This window comes from Macaca nemestrina, chromosome 11 (assembly GCF_043159975.1).
Source record: "Macaca nemestrina isolate mMacNem1 chromosome 11, mMacNem.hap1, whole genome shotgun sequence".
NCBI lineage: Eukaryota > Metazoa > Chordata > Mammalia > Primates > Cercopithecidae > Macaca > Macaca nemestrina.
Window position 1 is genome coordinate 60,169,826 of NC_092135.1, and position 21,059 is coordinate 60,190,884.

General features: G+C 33.7%; 1 protein-coding gene across 2 annotated transcripts; it reads left to right on the forward strand.

Moving 5' to 3' along the window:
• Window positions 1-1,357: 1,357 nt before the first annotated feature.
• LOC105483342 (grancalcin) lies at window positions 1,358-19,461 on the forward strand. 2 transcript variants are annotated; one of them, XM_011744171.3, is made up of 9 exons: window positions 1,360-1,535; window positions 3,821-3,904; window positions 4,822-4,989; window positions 10,860-10,929; window positions 14,956-14,999; window positions 15,276-15,423; window positions 17,574-17,687; window positions 18,031-18,089; window positions 18,743-19,461. In XM_011744171.3, the coding sequence occupies exons 3-9, from the start codon at window positions 4,858-4,860 to the stop codon at window positions 18,767-18,769; spliced, it is 594 nt and encodes a 197-aa protein (XP_011742473.1). In that variant the 5' UTR covers window positions 1,360-1,535; window positions 3,821-3,904; window positions 4,822-4,857; the 3' UTR covers window positions 18,770-19,461. The 2 variants fall into 2 exon arrangements, with proteins under 2 accessions (XP_011742471.1, XP_011742473.1); XM_011744169.3 differs by lacking the exon at window positions 3,821-3,904 and having other exon boundaries at window positions 1,358-1,535.
• The last annotated feature ends 1,598 nt before the right edge of the window (window positions 19,462-21,059 follow it).

Genomic DNA, 21,059 nt, shown 5'->3' on the forward strand with positions numbered 1-21,059 from the left:
CAAAAATTTTGACCACAGAATTAGCCTAACATTATAAATGTAAACACTCAATCCTTTCTAAGCAGTTCTTTGAATATGTAATCAGTTGGAATACAATTTTGCAATGGTTTGTTCTTTCTAGTGCTTTATCACTTGATACCTTCATAAGTCATGCATTTTTCGCTCTTATCACGTAGGTTTTACCTTTCCCCTCTATTTATTTATGCCAATAATTTAACCTTAGTGGCTTAAGTATTTCTTACAGCATTGAAGGAACTTACAGACACTTTCCCAAGAGTAGCTTCTACATCAGCAATCTTCCTTTCTCTCTGCCATTTCCTCTGAGAATTGTTTCACAAGGTCCAACATCCTCTTCTGTAGCATAGCTGAACAACAGATACTCAGCTCCGCAAGACTGATTTCTTTTGTGAATAGTTAACATTTTTTTGATAGCCTTATTTTTAAGAAACATGTTAGCCCTTCTCTTGTTCTTCAGAGATAACTCAAAATAATATCATTTGGTCTATTTGTTCATAAGCCAAAGCTACAGCTGCCCTGTCCTTTTAAACTCAGAGCTACAAAATTCATTTGAGTTCCAGAGATAAATCAGACTTGTCCATTGGTATTACTTAATAAGCCAAAATAATTGAACATTGAACAAGAGTTTGCCCAAAGGCTGAGTCAGATTATATACAGACACCGTCTACATTATCAGTGTACGAACAGTAAATAACTTTTTAGTATATGTTCATGTCCTGTGCAATATTTGGGACATACTTACACTAAAAAAAATTTATTTGGAAATCAAATTTAACTAGATATCCTGTTTATTTGCCAAATCTCACAATTCAGGTCCCCATTTATCTACCGAACAGAATCAATAACCTGTTTGTCCAATGTGGCCTCAAGTGGGTTTTGGCGCAGAAGCGCTCCTCTTGGATTACAGGTGTGGTCCTGGTTGCAAAGTTTTGATGTGACGTCAACACTATACAAAAGTAAATGTAACTGCAAATTTTGAAATTCACAGATGGGTCTTTGAAGTCCAGCTCAAAAGCGTGGAGGAGTAGGTTAAAATAAGTCACAGACTTGCCGGTTTGGGGTTTCTAGAAACAAAAGTAACTTGAGGAGTTGAAGGCTTGTGGAAGACCTTTCCAGAGAGGGTGGGAAGTTGCAGGAGAAAAGGCTTCTTCGGGATTTAGAAGGAGAGCGCGCGAGAACCTGAGCTACCAAGTAAGAGCCGAGCAGGGACTGGTGGGCTCCCGACGGGGTGTAGCCAATCAGGGCAGAGATGGGTGGGGCTAGGCTGCGGGAAGGGGCGGACTGCAGGAGAGTTGGCTCCAAAGTGTGGGACTCAGCCAATCGGAACCGGGCAGGCCGGGGCTGGACGGCGGAAGGGGGCGGGTTCGGAGGTGTGTACTGTACGGTGAGTCTTTTAGCCTCACCTGCAGCTTCGCCTCCCTGCACCTGCATCTGTGCTGTTCTCCCAGCACTGCGGACTCGACTCGAGGGTGACGCTTGCTTCGCTCGTCATGGCCTACCCGGGATACGGAGGCGGGGTGAGTCCCAGCCGCTGGGCCGTGTCCCTCTCCCTCGCGGGGTGTGGCGCCCCCTTGAGGGCGGTGCCAGCGTGCCGGGTCCGCACTTGGCTGCTGCTCCCTGCGTCCGCGCCTGGTACTCGGCGGCGCGGGACTCCGGGGGTGTTGGGAGCCGGGGGTGTTGGGAGCCAGGGCCGCAGCGAGCATTGAGCCCGGGCTGACTTGGAGCCGCAGGTGTGGAGCCGAGGGAGTGATGTGTGTTTGGAAATTTATTTCCTGGAATGGAGGAACAAGCCACCCTCTTCTTGTTCCAGTAATCTTTTGTGGTACATCCCTCCCCCGCCCCCCACTCAGTGTTGCTAGAGATCCTGTTTCTGAATTTCCTGACCACTTCTTGTTCTCTAAGTTCCTTATGAATAAATTAAGGTGTACGGTAAATAACTCCTAATCTTTACTGTTATACGAAGGGCAATCTGTTCTAGACTCCCCCCCACCTCCTCGCCCCCAGGCGGGGGGAAGTTACTCTTTCTTATAACTTTTAGCCTATATCACCTTTGGGAGTTGCAAGTTATAATCGTAGAGTCCTGGTGGCTAGCCCCTTCTTTTCAGAAAGGAACCCAAATCTTTAGTATTGATGTCAGTGATCTGCAAAGTGGGTTGAGCACGCTGTGTTAACAGAGTTAACATTAGCTTGATCCATTGCGGTGTGGGTAGAATATATTTTCTATTTTTATTTCTGTTTGTTTTTTGCCTAAACAGAGAAGCTGTGTTTTACTGATTTTAACATAGGACTTGACTTTGGGCTATGGTTGTGGTCTTCAAAAGAGTTACTCCTACCCCTGGGAGTTCATGGTAGTGGTGGTTGTTGTTCTTGTTCTTGTTTTAGGATATGAATTTCCAGGTCCTCAACTTCCACACATACTTGCTTCTAAAATTGATTTGCTTTCCTTAAGACTTGCCTCTATTCCCTGTGGCACCTTCCGCTTTGTAATGCATACTCCTCCTCAGTCCTTAAATTTAGGAAGGAAGTTTAAAGTGCCTAAGGAAAGGAAAGTCCCTTAAAGATTAGTCAAGATAGCATAAACCTGTGGGTCTTTAAAAACGTCCCTAGCGTAGACGTATTTTCATTTGGTTGAAGCTATCTGTTAGAAGTGTGATATATTTACTCCTCTTGGTATGCTCCTAATTCATATATGTATGTCAGAGTGAGGTGGCAAGAGTAATACATTTTCATTCAAATAATTTGGTGCTTCCTTACCCACTTTTGTCAGAGTACTTGAATTTGATGGAGAGTTCCACGACACGATAAAGAGAACATCTGTATATGTTTTGAACATTTAAATACCCTTTTCCATGAATTTAAAATAAACATCTCTTTTCAGCTGTTCTCATGCTCATTATTAATCGCTGGAAAGAGAAGTACCCTCAATAGCTGAAGCAATATAGATTACAGACGCTGATTTAAAAAAATGTAATTGAAATATTTTAAGATACATTGGATAACATTTTGGGATAAAACTTACATGATTTCTTTACTAGGAGAATATTAATAAGATAGTTGAGACGTTTATAAATCATGTTAAGTAAAGGAAACCCACACCTTATTAATGTTTCTTATATTCTTTTAACAAAATATAAAATGTCAGCTGCTAGACCTAATTGTTTTGATAGTATACTTTTATCTAATTAAGTGTATGATTTATCTCTGTAGGAGATGCATTTCCAATAGATTTTTACTTTCTTCTTTTAAGTATTGTTTATAAAAATTGTGTTTTCTTTTCTTTTTTTTTTTTTTACTAATTGTATATGAATAAAAATTATAACTCAATATAAAGGACGTTTTTTGTTTCTCATTTTGGTCACAGGAAATGAAACAATCTAAAACTTTGTTACATGTTTTTATTTGTACATGTATTATACAAGCTTCAGTGTTTTCAATAATAAAAATACATTTTAAGCACAGGAAACTTACACAGAATAGATTTTCACACAAGAAATAGCATACAAAATGAATTCAAAGATGAAGAATCTGTCTTTAGAAATCACTTTTAATCTGTTTTGCCTTCCCAATTTGCAGCATTAACTTTCCCCAATCTCATAATTTGAGAACCTGGTGGTCAGATTAATGATGGTTACAAATTCTTTACCGCTCCCCTTATCGAAAAGCACAGACTATTTCTCCACTTCCTTCAATCTGGGTTGGGCCTGTTTCACCTTCATCTGGTAGAATACAGTAGAAAAGGCACCATGGCGGTTCCAGACTTATTATTGTAAGAGGACTGGCAGCTTCTGTTTCTCTCTCTTAGAACCTGACTGCCATGCTGTGAAGAAGTGGAAGAGCCATGTGAAAGGGCCCATGTGGAGGAGAACTGGGGTCCCTGTCCAACAAGGTTCATCCCTAAACACGGTTTACATAAATTCATATTTCAAGTTGTCCTCTTGATAGTTTCAAATGAGTCAAAATTGATCATTGTCATTATTACTACATAATGTGGGTAAGGAAAGGCTTAGACAATATTTTCATGTCCAAGCCTTTCATGTTTCTGTGCATGTTTTTAATCTTTACCATTGCCATTTTGTGAGGGCTTTAGTTAAAACTAGATCACATGATCTATAACAGCAGAGAATACCACATATATAAACTGTAATAAGTCACAATAGGCTGGAAAGAAACAAGTGAGAGGCTAGCATATGGAATTCTCTCTCATCCCTCAGGATTCTACCACAACCACTGCAGTTTCTTTAAACATTTTGCTTCCTGCCCCTTAAAAGATTTTTGAAAAACTATATACCCTTTTCCCATATTTTATATTGACATATAAAGTTTTTATTTTAAGTTTAAATAGTTGTAAAGAATACAATACCCAATATATTGTAAATGTTGACACTTAACAAAGTTTCATTGTATTTACACATATATTCTTCTAAGTATGTGTCTTGAGGGTTACTTCTTAGTTTTACTTTAGGTAAAATCTTGCATTGTTTTACTTTTTGTTTACTTCAGTAATGTTGGTAAACATTTTTAAAAATTGTACATGTTCCTCTGTTAGATTAAGTTCTTAGAGGCTAGCAGCTTTCTTTTTTCTTTTACACTTCTTTTAATGCTGGGTAATATATGTTAACGAATTGAATTATGTCTTAATGTAGGACATCTGACATTTTGTAGTTAAAGTTTTTGTGATAGGATTAGAAGCTTTGGTAACTGTGTTTACTTTTTGATGGGCTTCTAATAATTTCTTTTGATCCAACTTTTATAGATAATAGGTAATATTTATATTACTAACCTTCTCCTGTTTCACTCTTATAGTTTGGAAATTTTAGCATTCAGGTGCCAGGAATACAGATGGGAGAGCCAGTGCCAGAAACAGGTCCAGCCGTACTCCTCGATGAATACTGTGGGTTCCCAGCATTTTCAGACGCTTATTCCTCAGCTGGTGACTCCGTGTATACTTACTTCAGTGCTGTTGCTGGACAGGTGAGATGCTAAATTTATTGCATAAATATGTCTTTGAAAATTATTGTCTAAGAGAAATGTCAGCTATTTTACTTAGAGTATCATTTTAAATGTATATAAAATTTATATTTTAAACTTATCTAGACTAATTTTTTTCCTGAGATCAGAGATGAGCATAGTCCTAATTATTTCATTTTAAAAGTCTGTTATTGTGATGCTTGATACATTGTTCATTTGACTAAAAGAGGAAACATTTTTTTTCATAGTGGGGAAATCTGATTCTTTCTTACTTAGTATGCTTGCCTTACTGAAATTCTTCTACAAGGGGCTTCTCTTACTAGTCACTAAACACTCCACCAAAACTTAGATATTATATCTTCTTATGAGTTATCATTTTTCTATCACTTAAATCTTTTTATTTCCTTCACTCTGTTTGACATTTAGGAGCATCAGACTCTTCCTGAGTGATAGATAACACAAAGCTAAGTAGGTTTAGCCTGCACATTCTTTTATAGCATGCAAAAATGAGTATTGGAAATTTGAGGAAAGTAGGAAGTATTTTAAAAAATTATAAGGAACAATATTTCTAACTTGGGCCTCACTCCCATTAAAAAAAAATCTCAGTTAAAACCTAAGTATGTCAAACAATATGATTGGAAATCACTTCAGCGTGTCATAAATTTATTCAAGTTGAGAAATTACATTTTTTCACAGGTAAAGTTTTTTCATTTATAGTAATTTTGATTTTATATGGCTAGTAAAATTTCCAGATTATCAAAATAATCATGTTGGGATTTGTTAAATAAAAATTAAAGGAGATAGTATGTTATGATGAGGTATGGTATTAGGATGTTATTTGTTTCCAGTAAATTTGAGCGATTATTTAAAAGATTGACTTTATTGTGATCAATAGGGAAGTGTGAAACTGCCAGTTCAAGTACATGAATTCTGTAGGTGAACTGTTACTGATGATAATGTGAATACTTTTGTCACGGGAAGCTTTTCTTTTACTCCTACATAACTGTAATGCTATACCACAGCTTATTCTTTTCTAAGTAATTTTATGTATATTTTTCATGTGAAATTTCAAGGAAAATTAAGCAAAGAGGATATGTATTATACCCCTTTGTATCAGTTATTAGTTGTATTTGACAGAAGTATTGAGTAAATATTCAAGATCGGAAGGAATACAATATTATAAGATGCCAGTGTCTTCCAAATTAATTAATAAATAATATAGTATTATTTGAGTCAAATTCCAAAAGGTTTATTTTTCTTTTTTCTTTTTGGCACTTGCTGCAATGATTCTAAAGTCTGTCTTGTATACTATGTTATTGAGAATAAATATTAAATTATAATATATAAATGTATTATAATTATTAATAATTGTGATAGTGTGGTCCTAATGTAAAAACAAACATATAATACTGAAAAGCCCAGAAGCTTACCTGTGAATTCAGTATGTGGTAAAGGTAGCATTTCGTATCAGTGGGGAAAGAATGATTCCTGAATTAACGATCCTGAAATAATTAACAATTTATCTAAAAGTAAATGTAAATCCTCAGCCCATACTATATAGTAGCATGAATTCCAGATATATTATTGAAAAGAAGTTGTATTGGTGTTTATCTCCTATTGTTGAAATAAATGAGCTTGTCTTTTTTTTTTTTTTTTTTGCTGCTTTAGTATGTATTGCAGCACCTGCTATATTTGCGTTTTTGTCTACCAAACTTCTTAGAATAGTCATGAACTAAAATAGTTGTGTGTGTTAATGAAACATTTGGGAACATCTTTTTAAGATGTGCGTTTTTTTTTCTTGATATGTTTCATTTACTTGTTTAACAATTTGGGGGGGAAATTGAAAGCTTTTCTGTGTTTATGGAATACAGTGGATTGGTGCATGGAAACTGGGGACCAGAGAGGATTTGGAAAAAGAGATCTACATGAAAATCATCTTGAGGGAGTTGGGGCAGTGTATCAAAGAGGAGATTTGTAAATTGTGGATGGTTGTGGGAGAGGCTCAATGATAAAACGGATTAGGAAAAGGTAAAGAAACTGGCAGAATGGAGGTGCCAATACCAGACTAATGGGCAGAAACAAATTCACTCTTGAGTCTTAGCTGCAGGCCTTACCTCTTTTCTTTTATAATGGTCAACAAAGATTTATTGATGTAGGTAGAATTTTATAGAACTTTAATAACATTTTATTCATTCCCTTGAGTGTTCACTAGGTCTAATATGCTTTTCTAGGAATAGACAGTATACATAGAATTAATAGAGATGGCAGACATTCTGTTTTGGCTACCCCAATTTCATTTACCATTTTATTTTTTATGGTAAATGTAAAAGGTAAAAGGCTAACCCTTTACCTTTTATTATGTATTAGAGGCTGGGGGACTATAATACTCACCATCCCAGATACCTTTGTACCTACTAAAGGCGGCCATGTGCTGTAGGACTGACCATTGACATGTAGGTGCAGTATCTTTGGAAAATCTTTTTAACCCAAATGAAAAAAGCCTTACTGGGAGCAGCCTTGGGTGTGGCTGTTTTTGCCCCTTCATTCTTCCTACCTGGAAATGGGACTTGAGGTATGGAGGTGCAGCAGCCATCTTGTGACCCTGAGACAACAGGCTTGAGATAAAGACCTATAGATAGGGAATGTGGAAAAATGTACAGATTGATGACAAGTCTAAGTTGCCATACAGTCCTGTTCTGCCTAGCCTCAAACCTGTTGTATGAAACAATAAACCCCTATTGGTTTAAGCATCTTCAATAATATTTTCTGCTGTTTGCACCTAAATGGTACCCTAACTATTCTACTCATTATACCATTGTCATTTTAAAGGATTATACTGGGAATAAGTATTATACTGAGAATAATTCTGTTATCTCTGTTTGACTATGTAATATATTCATCATATAAAATTACAACTTAAAGTATATGAACTGGACATATATTTGGAGACTTTTTTTGACTTCTGAACTATTTCAGCATTTTAATTGTTGGCAATAAATTTGCTATGTTTGAACTATTTGATCCTTTCCTTAAATTTCCCAGTCTTGTGCTTTTGAATAAACAAACTCCATGAAGACAGGGTTCTGGTCGTATTTTCCCTACTTGACAGATAGATATCAGGAATATATAAACATTTGATAAATGCTTTAAATGGATGCATTAACGATCCCATTTTCAATTTTTAGTTTTTTAGTCTAAATATTTAGTCTAAATACAGTCTAAATATTTAGACTAAAAATTGAAAATATTTTTAGTCTAAATATTTAGACTGTATTTTTTCTTATGTTGAGTTCTACCTAGCTTTGACTGATCAGGTGCAATATCTGACTTATGTATACTGCTCCTAGAACCCAACTACCGAACTCACATCTACAGCCATATCCTTTTTTGATGGACCTCATAATGATGCTCTATGAAAAACATCCAATTAAAGGTTTCCACAGTGTTCTTATTTATAGGATTAAGTATTCTAAACAGTAAGGATTAAATCATTGATTAATTCGGGGAAATTCTGGTTTCTGTTTTCATACATACACACACGTGCATCACAGTAATACCAACAACTTTAACTTTTGTATGCACACACTGCTTCTACTTTTCCACATAGCAACTGTGATGTGGGCATGACACATGTACCTTTGCATTATAGATAAGTAAGCAGAGACTCAAATTGAGTAACTGAACAAATAGGACTCGAAGTTGGATATTATTTTAAAATCTTGCTGCCTAACTAAAGGCAATTGATTTTTATTAATTATCTACCTGATACTCTTGTAATTTAATTAGGACATTCAGCTTTCTACCACTAATGCTACCTAATTCAGTTAAGGGTTTATATAGTTAGCCTGATTATCAGCTTCAACTGTAGGTAAAGAAATCCAAAAGTATCACTTGGATTTTATCCTTGTAGTTTAGGAAGACATTGCTTATTTGTGAGTTAGTCATTAAGATAACATATTTTCATAACATCTCTGAAGTGGTATACTAGAAGAATGCTTTCTGATGGCAATGAATAACTTCTAGCAAAGCTGTTACGGTTGTTTTTCTAACTTTAAAAATTCTGTAAAGAGCACATGTAAAGCAGAGTTCCATTCATTGTACAGATTTTTAAATGTAATCCACATTTGAGTGAGAAATTCCAATGTTTTTAACCTTTTGAAGTAGTAAATGAACATGGTCACAAACAGTCAGAAATGCCAGCAGTTTAGTGAAGAACCAGAGGTAGTTGTTTTCATTCTACCAACTAACCTTCTTTGTACTAGATACTCTGCTACAGCCTGGGAATACAAAGATGAAGGAAACTGAGACACTGACTCAGACGATCTCTATGTAGCCAGGGAGATACAGACAAGTAGAAAATGATAAGAATGTAGGGAAAGATGTGCTAGAGGTGAACAGGTGAAGATGATTGCAACACCAAGAGTTTGTACTTGTGCTGTTTGCCGAGAACAGCACTGCTCAAAGTAAATATAAGATGAGCCACAAATGCAAAGCACTTAGTTTTAATGTCTCACAGCATTATTTCAAAAAGTAAAAAGAAATGTGAAATTAATTTTAATGCTTTATTTAGCCCATTATATAAAAATCCTAACATTTCAACATTTAATAACATACAAATTATCAATTGTATTTTACATTTTTTTTTTACTAAATATATGAAATCTAGTGTGTATTTTATACGCACAGAACATTGTAATTCAAAATAGCCACATTTCAAGTGCTCAATGGAGCCTATAGCTAATGGCTGCTGTATAGAACAGCAGGAGCATAGAATACTCTTCCTTCAGATATCTGCATAGCTTGCTCCTGTGCCAAAAAGGCCTTCTGCCATCTTTTAATTTGAGGAAAAATTTTCTAACCTGTCCCCTGATCTAAAAATATGGCTAATTTTTAAAGGTATAAGTTTCTAACTACAGAATTTCAAATTTAGTAAGCAAGATTCCTAGAAAATACATGTGACAGAGAAAGGAGCACTTAGATACTCTTGACTAGGTAATGCCATACATGTGGTCCATTAAGAAGAATGCTGCTTAGTATTTTGTAATTTCTATTGGAACAACTGCAGTTTTGTAAGGGGTTCTTTTGCCAAAAATCCGTTAGAATATGAGTGCTAATAATATTTCTTAGAAGTAATTTAGAAAAGTTTTTTGTTTTGTTGTTTCTTGGATCTCTTATGAAGAGTATGTTTTAAATTTGCCTCCTTGATCCTTCATCATAGCTGACGTTTTGCATTTGTGCCAATGTATGTGATGGTTCCAAAGGAATTACTTATTTTTGTCAAAAACAGGATGAGGTACTGAATCATAATGAGAATATTCAACCTATTTCATTTCCATTGTGATTTCTTGTTTGCATTTTAAAACTTTATTTTCTGTAATAAGTTCAGGCAAGATATGTTTGGGCAGTAATCAGAAGAATAGCTGCAAGATACAGGGGGACTCTAGAATTTTGCTAGGGGTAATGGCGGGGGAAAATATATATTCCCCTTCCAGTTAAAGCTTCAGTATTATTTATAAATAATCTCTTCCCAAAACAGCATGAGTGGGGATGTTTTCAAGACTTTTCTGAACATATTTTAGGCATTTTTCTAACTGTTTAAAATAGAAGTAGAACAACTCTTATGAGATTATCTTGAACCATTATAGAACAGGGCAATTGTGCTGTAATTCAGAAGTAGAAGAAATTATTTATGTTGTATGATATTTTGTAATATGCCTTTGTTGTCAGTAATTACTTCTAGTATTTTGTAGTTAATTATAGAGTAATGTTTCAAAGAATGCATATGTCTTGATTGGCCTAAAACAGTCAATTAACATTTTAATATGCTTTTATACAATTGCACATTAAATTAGGTCATAATTATTTTTAAACAGGATGGTGAACTGGATGCTGAAGAACTTCAGAGATGTTTGACACAGTCTGGAATTAGTGGAACTTACTCTCGTGAGATCTTTTTTCCCCTTTTGTTGAAATTGTAATAGGAAATTTATTTTCTTACTTTTTTGTTCCTGTAATTAAAATGTTTAAAAAATTATCACAGTTATACATGCACATAGTTTAAGAAGTCAAATAACTGTAAAACTCGTTATGAAAATAACTGTTCATTGTGCATTCCTGTCTCCTCAACATTAACTGCTCATAGAGGAGACTTCTTTTAACTTTTAAAAATCTGATTCTTTTGAAATTTGCTTCCATATTTCAAGGTAGAATATTTTTTCACGATTGATTTTTGGATTTTATGATTGTCTATTGATACCCTGCTATGGAAGATGAGGATTTCACTTTATTTTAACCTTAAACTCTCCTCTGTCTCTGCACTCCACAGAGGAACATTTCCCATCCTCCTGTCCTTCTAATGTAGTTATAATATATAATAATTTTTGTTAGGTATGTTAGTCTTTATTTTTACTATCTGAATGCTGCTTATAGCTGTATCTTATGATAATGCATGATTACTTTTCCTTTTTATATAATGTTTTGCTTTTCTTGAAATCAGTAGTTGTCGGGCATTCTTTCTTTTTCATTATCCTAGAACTCTGGGATATGCTGTTTTTTATGCGTGGCTGTCATACTGGGATTCTTTCACCATTAATTCTGGAGCTGGTTTCCCCATTTCTCTTGAGTTAGATCTCCTTTTTACTCCATCTCTTGTTGTCTTCTTTTAAAAAATTCATTATGTTATTTTAGTGAAATATATAGTTAAGTAGCTTCTTAATAAAAAAGAAAAAATATGACCGGGCGCAGTGGCTTATGCCTGCAGTCCCAGCACTTTGGGAGGCCGAGGTGGGCGAATCATGAGGTCAAGAGATCGAGACCACCCTGGCCACCATGGTGAAATCCCGTCTCTACTAAAAATACAAAAATTAGCTGGGCGTGGTGGCACGCACCTGTAGTCCCATCTACTCGGGAGCCTGAGGCAGGAGAATTACTTGAACCCGGGAGGCAGAGGTTCCAGTGAGCTGAGATTGGGCCACTGCACTCCAGCCTGGTGACAGAGTGAGACATCGTCTCAAAAACAAACAAACAAAAGAATACATGGGAGATAAATTTTTGAGAGCTTATTTATCAAAAAATGCTTTCATTCTACCTTCAGAATTGATTGGCAAGGTATAGAATTCTAGGTTACAATAATTCTCATGTAGAATTTTGAAGGTATTGCTCCATTGTTTCTAGTGTCCCTTGTTGCTTTTTCTCCTTCCTGCCTGGAAGTGATGTGATTTGTTATTCCTCTCTGGAAACTTGTGAGATCTTTGTCTTTAGTATTCTGAGATTTGATGGTGAAGTGCCTAGTTGTGTTGTGTGGGGAACTCAGAGGGTATTCTCAGCCTAGAAACTCCTTTGCTTTAGATGTAGGACATTTTCTTCAATGATATTTTCTGTTTCTGGAATGCTTTTTGTTTTCACTGGGTTTTCTACTTTTACCATCTTTTCCCTCCTATCAATTTTTTTTTCTGAACTTTTTGGGAATTTTCCTCAACTTTATTTCCTAAACCTTCTATTGAGTCTTTAATTTCTGCTTTTCATTAAAATCCAAGAACTTCTATTCTATTTTCGTGAATGTGATACTGTCCCTTATCTCTCTGAGACTATTAATGTATTTTCAAAGTTTTTTCTTCCTATATAACCTTTGTTTTTTCCAGATTGTTTTTTCTCCTCATTGTGTTTGTTTTGGGTGGTCTTTCATGTTAGGTGCTTTTCTCAGTTATCTGATGATACTGTCGTGCTCATATTTTAACTAAAATACTGATGAGAAGCCCTGAAATCATGGTTAAGCATTAATTGTGGGCTTCAATGTATGGTGGTTTGGCTGGGCAGTTTTGTCTTGTAACTCTGGGTGTCGGTATCTTTAGGGATTCCCTTTTGGACTGGGTTTTCAGTTGACCTTCTGCCTGGAAAGGAGAGGTGGGCTCAGAAGGGTTCTCAAGTCTTTTGTAAATTGTCCTTTAATTGCCTTACCTTTAGAAGATAGCCCTGTCTCAGCTCTGCTATCTTGCATTTCAGAGACCTCTCCAGAGAATAAAATTCCAGACTTCTGCTGGGTTGGAAGTAGGTGTAGCATCCATCCAACTGAACTGAGGCAGGGAGGGGATATGAGGCTTAGAATGCTCCTTAGGTAGACTTTCAGCCAATTCTTCTGTTTTTGTCTCCACTTTCACACCCACTTTCAGAAGTACTGCCAATTCTTAGGCATTTGGGGTCTTTTCCAAGGGTTGCTTCTCAGCTTTTCTCATTACAAGTTCAGGAATCCATTTTCTCAAATCTAGGTTGGTTAACTCACATCCATCAACTCTTCAACTTGCAAAATTTTGTTCCTTTGTTTCCTGTCTAATTCTCTTTTTCTCTGGTTTTATGCCTTAAGTTAGTTTACTCTCCATTCTAATGGACTGTGGGGAGGAAGTGAAAAATCTGTCAACTTTCCTGAAAAGTCTGTCTCTTCACTCCTTGTCCTAAATATTTTTTCCTATACATACACATTCCTATTCTGATATTGAAGATCTGCTTGTTTGCTGATTCAGATTTAGCCATCTATTGTCATTAATTAAGATTCTCCCACTTTATGAATGTGTGCCAAGTTAATTGTAAAGCAAAATAGATATTATTTACTTGCCCAAAAGAGGAAATACCATTCCAGAATTTCTCATGTAATCCTCTCACTCTGATAGGTTTATAGCCTTAGCTTTATAAACTTGGGAAACTACCTTTCTGGGTCGCAGTTTCTTCCTTTTTAAAAACTGGAACTACTATACGTTTAGCATGTTTATGTGAAATCATGTAACATACACCACCTTACTCATATTAAGAACACATTGAGTATCTATTGAGTTGTCAATTTGAAAATACTACAACTAACAATTCTAACATCGATACTATATTAAACATTTAAAGAAAATCAGCAATTTTAACTTGTGGAATGTTTTATAATTTTTTCTTTGGTGGGTCTAAAATTTAGCGGAAATAATTTTCTTCTTTTATAAAATGTTAAAATGTTATGTATAAAATAAAATATTCATTCATTCATATTAACAAGCTGCTATTAAACACTTTGTAAGTTTAAACTGTACTAACATGATATTTTCTTTATCAGGGCATGAAATTAGTCTTGGGATATGTCAGCATATTAGTTGAATGTAATTGGATTAGAAAAATTAGAAAAGGATTAGAAAAATTGAATTTTATCAATAGGTCATCAGTTGTAGTTCTATAAATATGAAAGTGTTAATATTTCGAATTACCTCTGGTTTTAAGATAGCTTGTATTGATATTTTCTTCCTTTTTTCTCCCCCCAACCCCTGAGAACAACCAGCTGCTTCAATTCAGATGCTCATTTTTTTTTACTTGGTCTATTACAATAAACTACCAATGGACTTACCTATTTCCAGTATCATCTCACTTTATATTTTATTCATTGTAAACTAAAGTTTCTAAAATGGAAATTTTAGAATTTCCCTTTGCTTCTGAAACACTTCAGTGGCTTTCATGGGCCCAAACTTTTTGGGGTAGTATTCAAAAGTTTCATGATTTGGCCCTCATTTGCCTTTCTGATGTCATCATATGTCACTCTCTCCCATGTACTTTAACTCAAGTTTTGTGATCTCTGGGTACATGTCAAACTTCTACTTTAACTCCACTTGTCATTTGTGTTATAAAGACTGGAAGCCTTCCTCTTCCCCAGGCTTGGGTGAAGCCAAGTGCTTTACATACCTGGAGTGTCTTTGTCACAGTAATTTTCAGTTAGTTTATAATTGCTCATTTAATTACCTTAGTCCCCTCACTAGATGTGAGTACTTCGAAGGCAGTAATTTTTTTAAAAACAATGGGTACTTAACATTCAATAATAGCTTGTTGATTGTAGTGATGTTATATATTTTGGCAGTTTTTAAATGTTTTATTTTGAAACTAGAGATTGTCATAATTTTACATAGATAAAGTTGGGCATACTCTAATTTAAATATTGAATATGTTTTACAGCCTTCAGTTTGGAAACCTGCAGAATTATGATTGCCATGTTGGATGTATCCTTGAATAGAAATAGAAAATACTAGAATAAAGAGTAATTGCTTTTTGAATATCAAGCCAGTGGTTAGATTTCAGTGCCCATAGTAAACTAGTGAATTTAAAAATACTTTGTAAGATCCTGTTTAAATTCTAGGCTTTTTAGTTTTTATACGGAAATCTATTCATATAATGAGTTTGGCTAACTCTACAGAAGCATACTCATGTTTTAGTCAATGATTTAGAGTCAGATAAACTCAGGTATCAAAATTTATTTTTGTTAATAAAACTATCAGAGAGATTACACAGGAAAACTGGGATTTAGTGAATTCAAAGAGCTATGGGCAGCTCTTAATGCCTGGAAGCAAAACTTCATGACTGTTGATCAAGATGGAAGTGGCACAGTAGAACATCATGAGTTGCGTCAAGCCATCGGTCTTATGGGTAAGAACATTAACATTCTTTAGAATCTATAAAGCTCATCTTTGTTCTTTGATTAGATGAACTTAATTGCTTCAATTTACTAAGTAATAAAGGGATATATTTTTTCACCAGCAAGTTCCTTTGTTTGTTTTCAAAGTTGTAGGTAAATTCTGACCAAAGACCTCAACAAAACCATTTTAATTATGATTTTTTTTCAAAAGATGATCTTCCATACATGCATACATTTTGAATTTCTTCTGCTGTGTTTAAATTTATTTCTTTGTTAGTATTTACCACTTATATTGTATTCTTTTATAACTTGTCAGGGTCTCTAATTGGGAGCCAAAGCTTGCCTCCGTCAGTCAAAAGTCTGTACAAAATAGCTTTTCAGCAGTAAAAACTATGTTTTTGTTTGTCTTTGTTTCCTTACATAGTACAGAACACATAGCAGGTGCCAAAATACATCAAGTTGGAAAGGTTGCATTTTAGAGTAATTTAAAAGTATATAACTTTATTCTTATCATACCTCTCTCTGATAAGCTGATGTTCTTAGTGTACTTTCAAAATGGATAACATACAATGGTGTTTAATTTGCTTAAAGTTAATGCAGTTTTAAATAGCTTTATGAATTGTTTTTATGCTTGTGATTTACACTCTTTTCTAAACAAAATATATTTACATGAAAATTAATTTTTTGGAAGTTAAAATCTGAACCCAATGGAAGTGGACTTACCTCAAATTGCAATTTAAATAAGTCAAATTAGTGATTTGTTTGGTTTTGTTTTATAAATAGACATTTTAATTTAGTAGTAGGGACAGTCCAGCCCATGTAAACATACGTAGTTCAATTATAGATCCTTGATACCTAATGGATTAAACCTGGACCTTAATTCAGCCTAATGTTGGGAAAGTAATATAATCTTTGGCAGAAAAGAAAACCTCCAGAGTTCCAGTTAGGCAGTGGAATGTAAAAAGGGTTTTCTGGATTGTCCAAATTTAAGGTCTTCATATATATTTTAAAATATTCAAATTATTTTGCTGAGAATACTATGAGAAAATCTAGGAATTTTATAAGTACCGCATTTAGCTTGTAACTCTGTAATATGAAGTTCAAAATATATTTGCATATAATTACATTAGTTTGCATGTTTTACTGCTTCTTTCAATTTATACGTTTCCTGCATTACATTCTATTGTAGCTACATGTATAATTATCTCCTATTGCATTTATTTTGGTTGTTTTTACCTTTGAATGGGTGAGTGTCATTTGCTCAAGTCTACAAATCCGGTAATGTATGGGCAATAATAGTGGGCTACTATTCTTCTTAGTAAAATGTATACATCTCATTAAATGCATAGGGCCATCTAAAAGGGTACAGCAAGTAGAATATATTAATTTATGTTTTTATTCTTTTTTATTCTTTTTAAATTTTAGATTTTATGTATATTTTAAAATGGGAGTAATCAAACAATAATACATGTATAGAATTTAAAATAATTTAACACATACTGGGAGTGAATGATCAAAAACTTCTTTCTCATCGATATAAGTATACAGTCAAAAATTTTGGACATCACAGGACTACTAGAACAAAGAACCAAGGAAATCAGTGAAATAGTGAGAAAGCTGTTATAAGTGTTACAATGTATGAAGAAATACTCAGAATTCCAGGACAAAAAAGAATAATGTTTTTCTGTTTTTTCCCCTTTAATCATGTTGATCCTCAAATTTCCCTCACTTATAAAAGATACTTTCAAGCAATATGTTCAGTGGGAAATATCATTTGAATAACAAAGATCATTAGTACTCCTTGCCTTAATGTTTTTTAAGAACTATACAAAGTTACATAATTGAAATATTGAAGCATTAAAACCCATGAAATTAGACATTATTTCAAAATAACAATATATGATAAATTCATAAGAAGAGAATTATTTTCCTTAGCTTTGACTTTATTACAAAGTTAGAATTGTGATATTTATATACCGATTAACAGGATTAACAGTGAAGCCTTGGTCTGATCAATTTCAATATTAATGTGTTTTGTTTCTAATTACATTTTTGTGGAATGAATTTTGAAAGTTATTTTATGACTTGATTAATGAGAAGGCAATCTTGCAGTGTTCTTATGTTATTTACATTTAGAAGTTTTAATTTATCTCTTTTTTAGGTTATAGGTTGAGTCCTCAAACAATAACTACTATTGTTAAACGTTACAGCAAGAATGGCAGAATTTTCTTTGATGATTATGTTGCTTGCTGTGTGAAGCTTCGAGCATTGACAGGTATTGACTATTTAAAACTAGGTGTACAGTATTATGTAGCTATTTTTCTTGAATAATGTGTCTCGTTTCCTCCAGCAAGTTTATAATAATATGTGTTTTCCCCCTTTATTCATTGTTAAATCTAATTAGTTTTAAGGCTTTAAATATTAAGGAATATAAATGATAAAAACTTGTTATATGTTATTTTTGGAAGTTTTTCTTCATATCTCTGTTGCCTGGGCTATTCAATCACTTCTAAGATTTAATTGAATATGAAATTATTCTTTTTTTGTACCTGGGGGCACTAAATATTTGAAACTATGTATTTTAAATTACAATAAAAAAGTAATTTCTTTGTTTAAAGATTTCTTTAGGAAAAGAGACCACTTGCAACAAGGGTCTGTGAATTTCATGTATGATGATGTGAGTATCCTGCTTTTGATATTTATACTGCATTCTAGATGCATTCTTAGTTAGCAAAAAAATTTAAGTGATCCCAAGTACCGGTACTGGAAATAATATATTTTGTATGCCATATACTTTTCCATATTTTTCAGCTTAACACAAATATAAGATTAATATTGGCATAGATGCCAAACAATTTGACTTCATGTTAAATTGTAAATATACTTTTCAATTTTTATGACAGGTTTTTTGAATTTAAAAAAATGAATCACTTTTAAGGGCCAAAACCACTATTATTTTTAAAAAGGGTAGTTTACTGTAGTGATATTTTTTCTCAGGGAGGGAAAAATTTTAATCCATGACACATTATTGAAGCTGTTCATTTCTCATTTCAAATGGTTACTATTAACTTGATATTCAGGGTTTTTTAAAATTCAAGCTATAAGACAGTTATATTTTACCTGTGCTTTAATGTTTCAGGGTTTTTGTTTTGTTTTTCTTATACTTACTGATGAAAGTTATGTGGTCAACATTACTGGTGTTTATTGGCTTGAATTATAAGCCTTGGAAACAAACTTTTCTCTCTTAAGAAAATGCTCTTGTGGAATATAGTCAAAAACAATGAAAAACTATTTTATTCTTAATAGATAATAATTTTACTTATGTATTAGTTTTTGCAGGGCACTATGGCAATTTGAATGTTCAGAATTCTAAACCTGAAGAGACACTGTGAATTCTTTTGCTTGGAAGAAGTGAACTGGACTACTTTAAAACTTTTAAGCGTTTTCCATGTTCTTCCTACCCGTTAAGTCTCTCTTCACTTTCTGTGTGTTTTTATTTTAGCAGATAGTTCAAAACAATAAAAGATTTAAAAAAAATTTGGTGTATTACTGCTTTTGGATAAGTTATTTTACAAATATGTGCATATTGTCATAAAATATTGGTGTATGATTGATTTAAATAATGCTTAGCCTTAATTTTTAACAATGTAAATTTAGAGGAATGTACTTTAAAAGATAGATTGTATAAGAAGCCAGATGATGAAAGCCTAGAAAAAACTAATTTATACTTATCTGAAGGTTACAAATCAGACTTTAAATTTTGTTTGTAGTTGGTGGTGTTTGAGGGCCAGCTAGAAATGAAAGCCTGGATTTTGTGCTGTGTTCGTAATATAGTTTATTCCTTGATCAAATAATCAGAGAAAAAACACTTAAAGGTCTTTGTCCGTGAAGAAGAAAGTTATCTCCCCAGTCAAATCTGTGGTGGGATAAGACTACAGAAGGCATTATTTTTTCCTTTTTAATTTTTTGTTGTGTATATTTTTCTTCAATATGTTTTATTGTCTTCTCTAAGCAAAAAGTTCTTAATAAACAAAGTATTTCTCTCTGCACCCTATTTCATTAGTGAAGACATAGTTCCCCTAAAATGGCATCCTCCTCTAAATCTAGACTTTTTGGAAATGGTGTATATTTTTGATGATATGTCAACATTCAAAATTGTCCTAATTAAATTGTTGTTTAAATGTAATTTCAGCTGTTTATAAAGTTAAAAAAAAAGTAATTAACCACTCCAATTGCTCAGAAATTATACATTTGACTTATTTGACAATATTAACATTAGTGGTGGCTTTGCCGTTAAAAACCCAGTAAGTATATTGAGTGCATCCATGTGATGTGGTGTTTTGAGCATAGTAGGCACCACAGCAACTTTTCTGAGTGGTACTGAAACTGCCGAAAATGCAAAGTAGAATCACCAGATCTTTAGTGTGCAATATCCCTGGTATAAGATGTTATGATTAATGTGATTTCTTTCTTGGCAAACACCTCATGTCTATCTTAGTGAAGATTTAATAAACCACATATTTTTCTTACGCTTTAAATGCGTATCTTCCAGTCTAACAGTGAGTGACATAATTTTATGACTGCTGACCAAATTAATTTATAGATTTTATAAAATCCCATGTTTCTTAATGGATGAAGGATAGATGGCAATATCTTGAACAAAACCTTTTATAAACTTACAGAATTTTAAATCAGCTTTCACTTTAAAAAATCCTGGAAAGGAAGTAATGCACTTGACACTGATAATTTTATATAATTTGCTGTCAGATTCACTTGGTCAGTTTTATAAAAATATGTGAATAAGTAATCCACATAATTTTGTTCTCTGGCTTTTTTTTATGAACATATATTTGATAATGTGAGAGGACATTAACTGAGCTGGTAAATTAAAGAAACAGAATTCTAATTAGAAGTGTAGGAAAAAGCAAATGTAAAAACACTATGTGTCGTTCACGTTGAATGGTGATAATGTGACTCAGCAGCCTGTAATCTCAACATCCAGGTTATACAGATGGTTGTTACTGAACTATTCTGTGGTCGACTATGATTATCTCTCTTACTTGGAGGCTCACAGTTGAGGTAAAACTTTTGAAATGACAAATGGTATTATGCAAGTTTCTGCCAAATGACACTGTCTTAGAACTCTTCAACACAATTCTCATCTAAAAATGTTCCTATGACTTTTGGTCATAGAAGGTCTATGAAGGAGCTTCCGTGGCCAAACATATTTAGAAACTCTCGCTTTCTAAAGCTTGATAAGGTATATTAGCATCTGAAAGCCTAAGGTTAATAAAATCAGTCATGTTTAATTTTATTTGGCCCAGTTTTTTCCAAACTTTTTGACCACAGAACCCCTTTCTCTAGCAAAACTAACATTCTATGCTGATCCAACTTAATTGCCAGGCAACTCTTCTGCACTTTACATTAAACAGACAAACTTATATTCACAGAAACATTAGGCCTACAGAATATTTTACCAGAATTTTTATACTGAAATACAGTTCACTTTTTGATGCTTTAAAAATAACTGATAAAATATTTTTATGATGAACATGACTGCAATATGAATATAGTATAGTAGTTTGCACTGGTTAACTCACACCCCAGTTCTTTTATGATGATGTTAATTATTGAATAATGTACACTC

Bases quoted from the DNA above. Each gene is read 5' to 3' on its own strand.
- LOC105483342 (XM_011744169.3), top strand. From the start codon at position 1,509: ATGGCCTACCCGGGATACGGAGGCGGG. The intron at 4,990-10,859 runs GTGAGATGCTAA...ATTTTTAAACAG, and splicing joins TCAGTGCTGTTGCTGGACAG to GATGGTGAACTGGATGCTGA. The intron at 10,930-14,955 runs GTGAGATCTTTT...TATGTTTTACAG, and splicing joins AATTAGTGGAACTTACTCTC to CCTTCAGTTTGGAAACCTGC.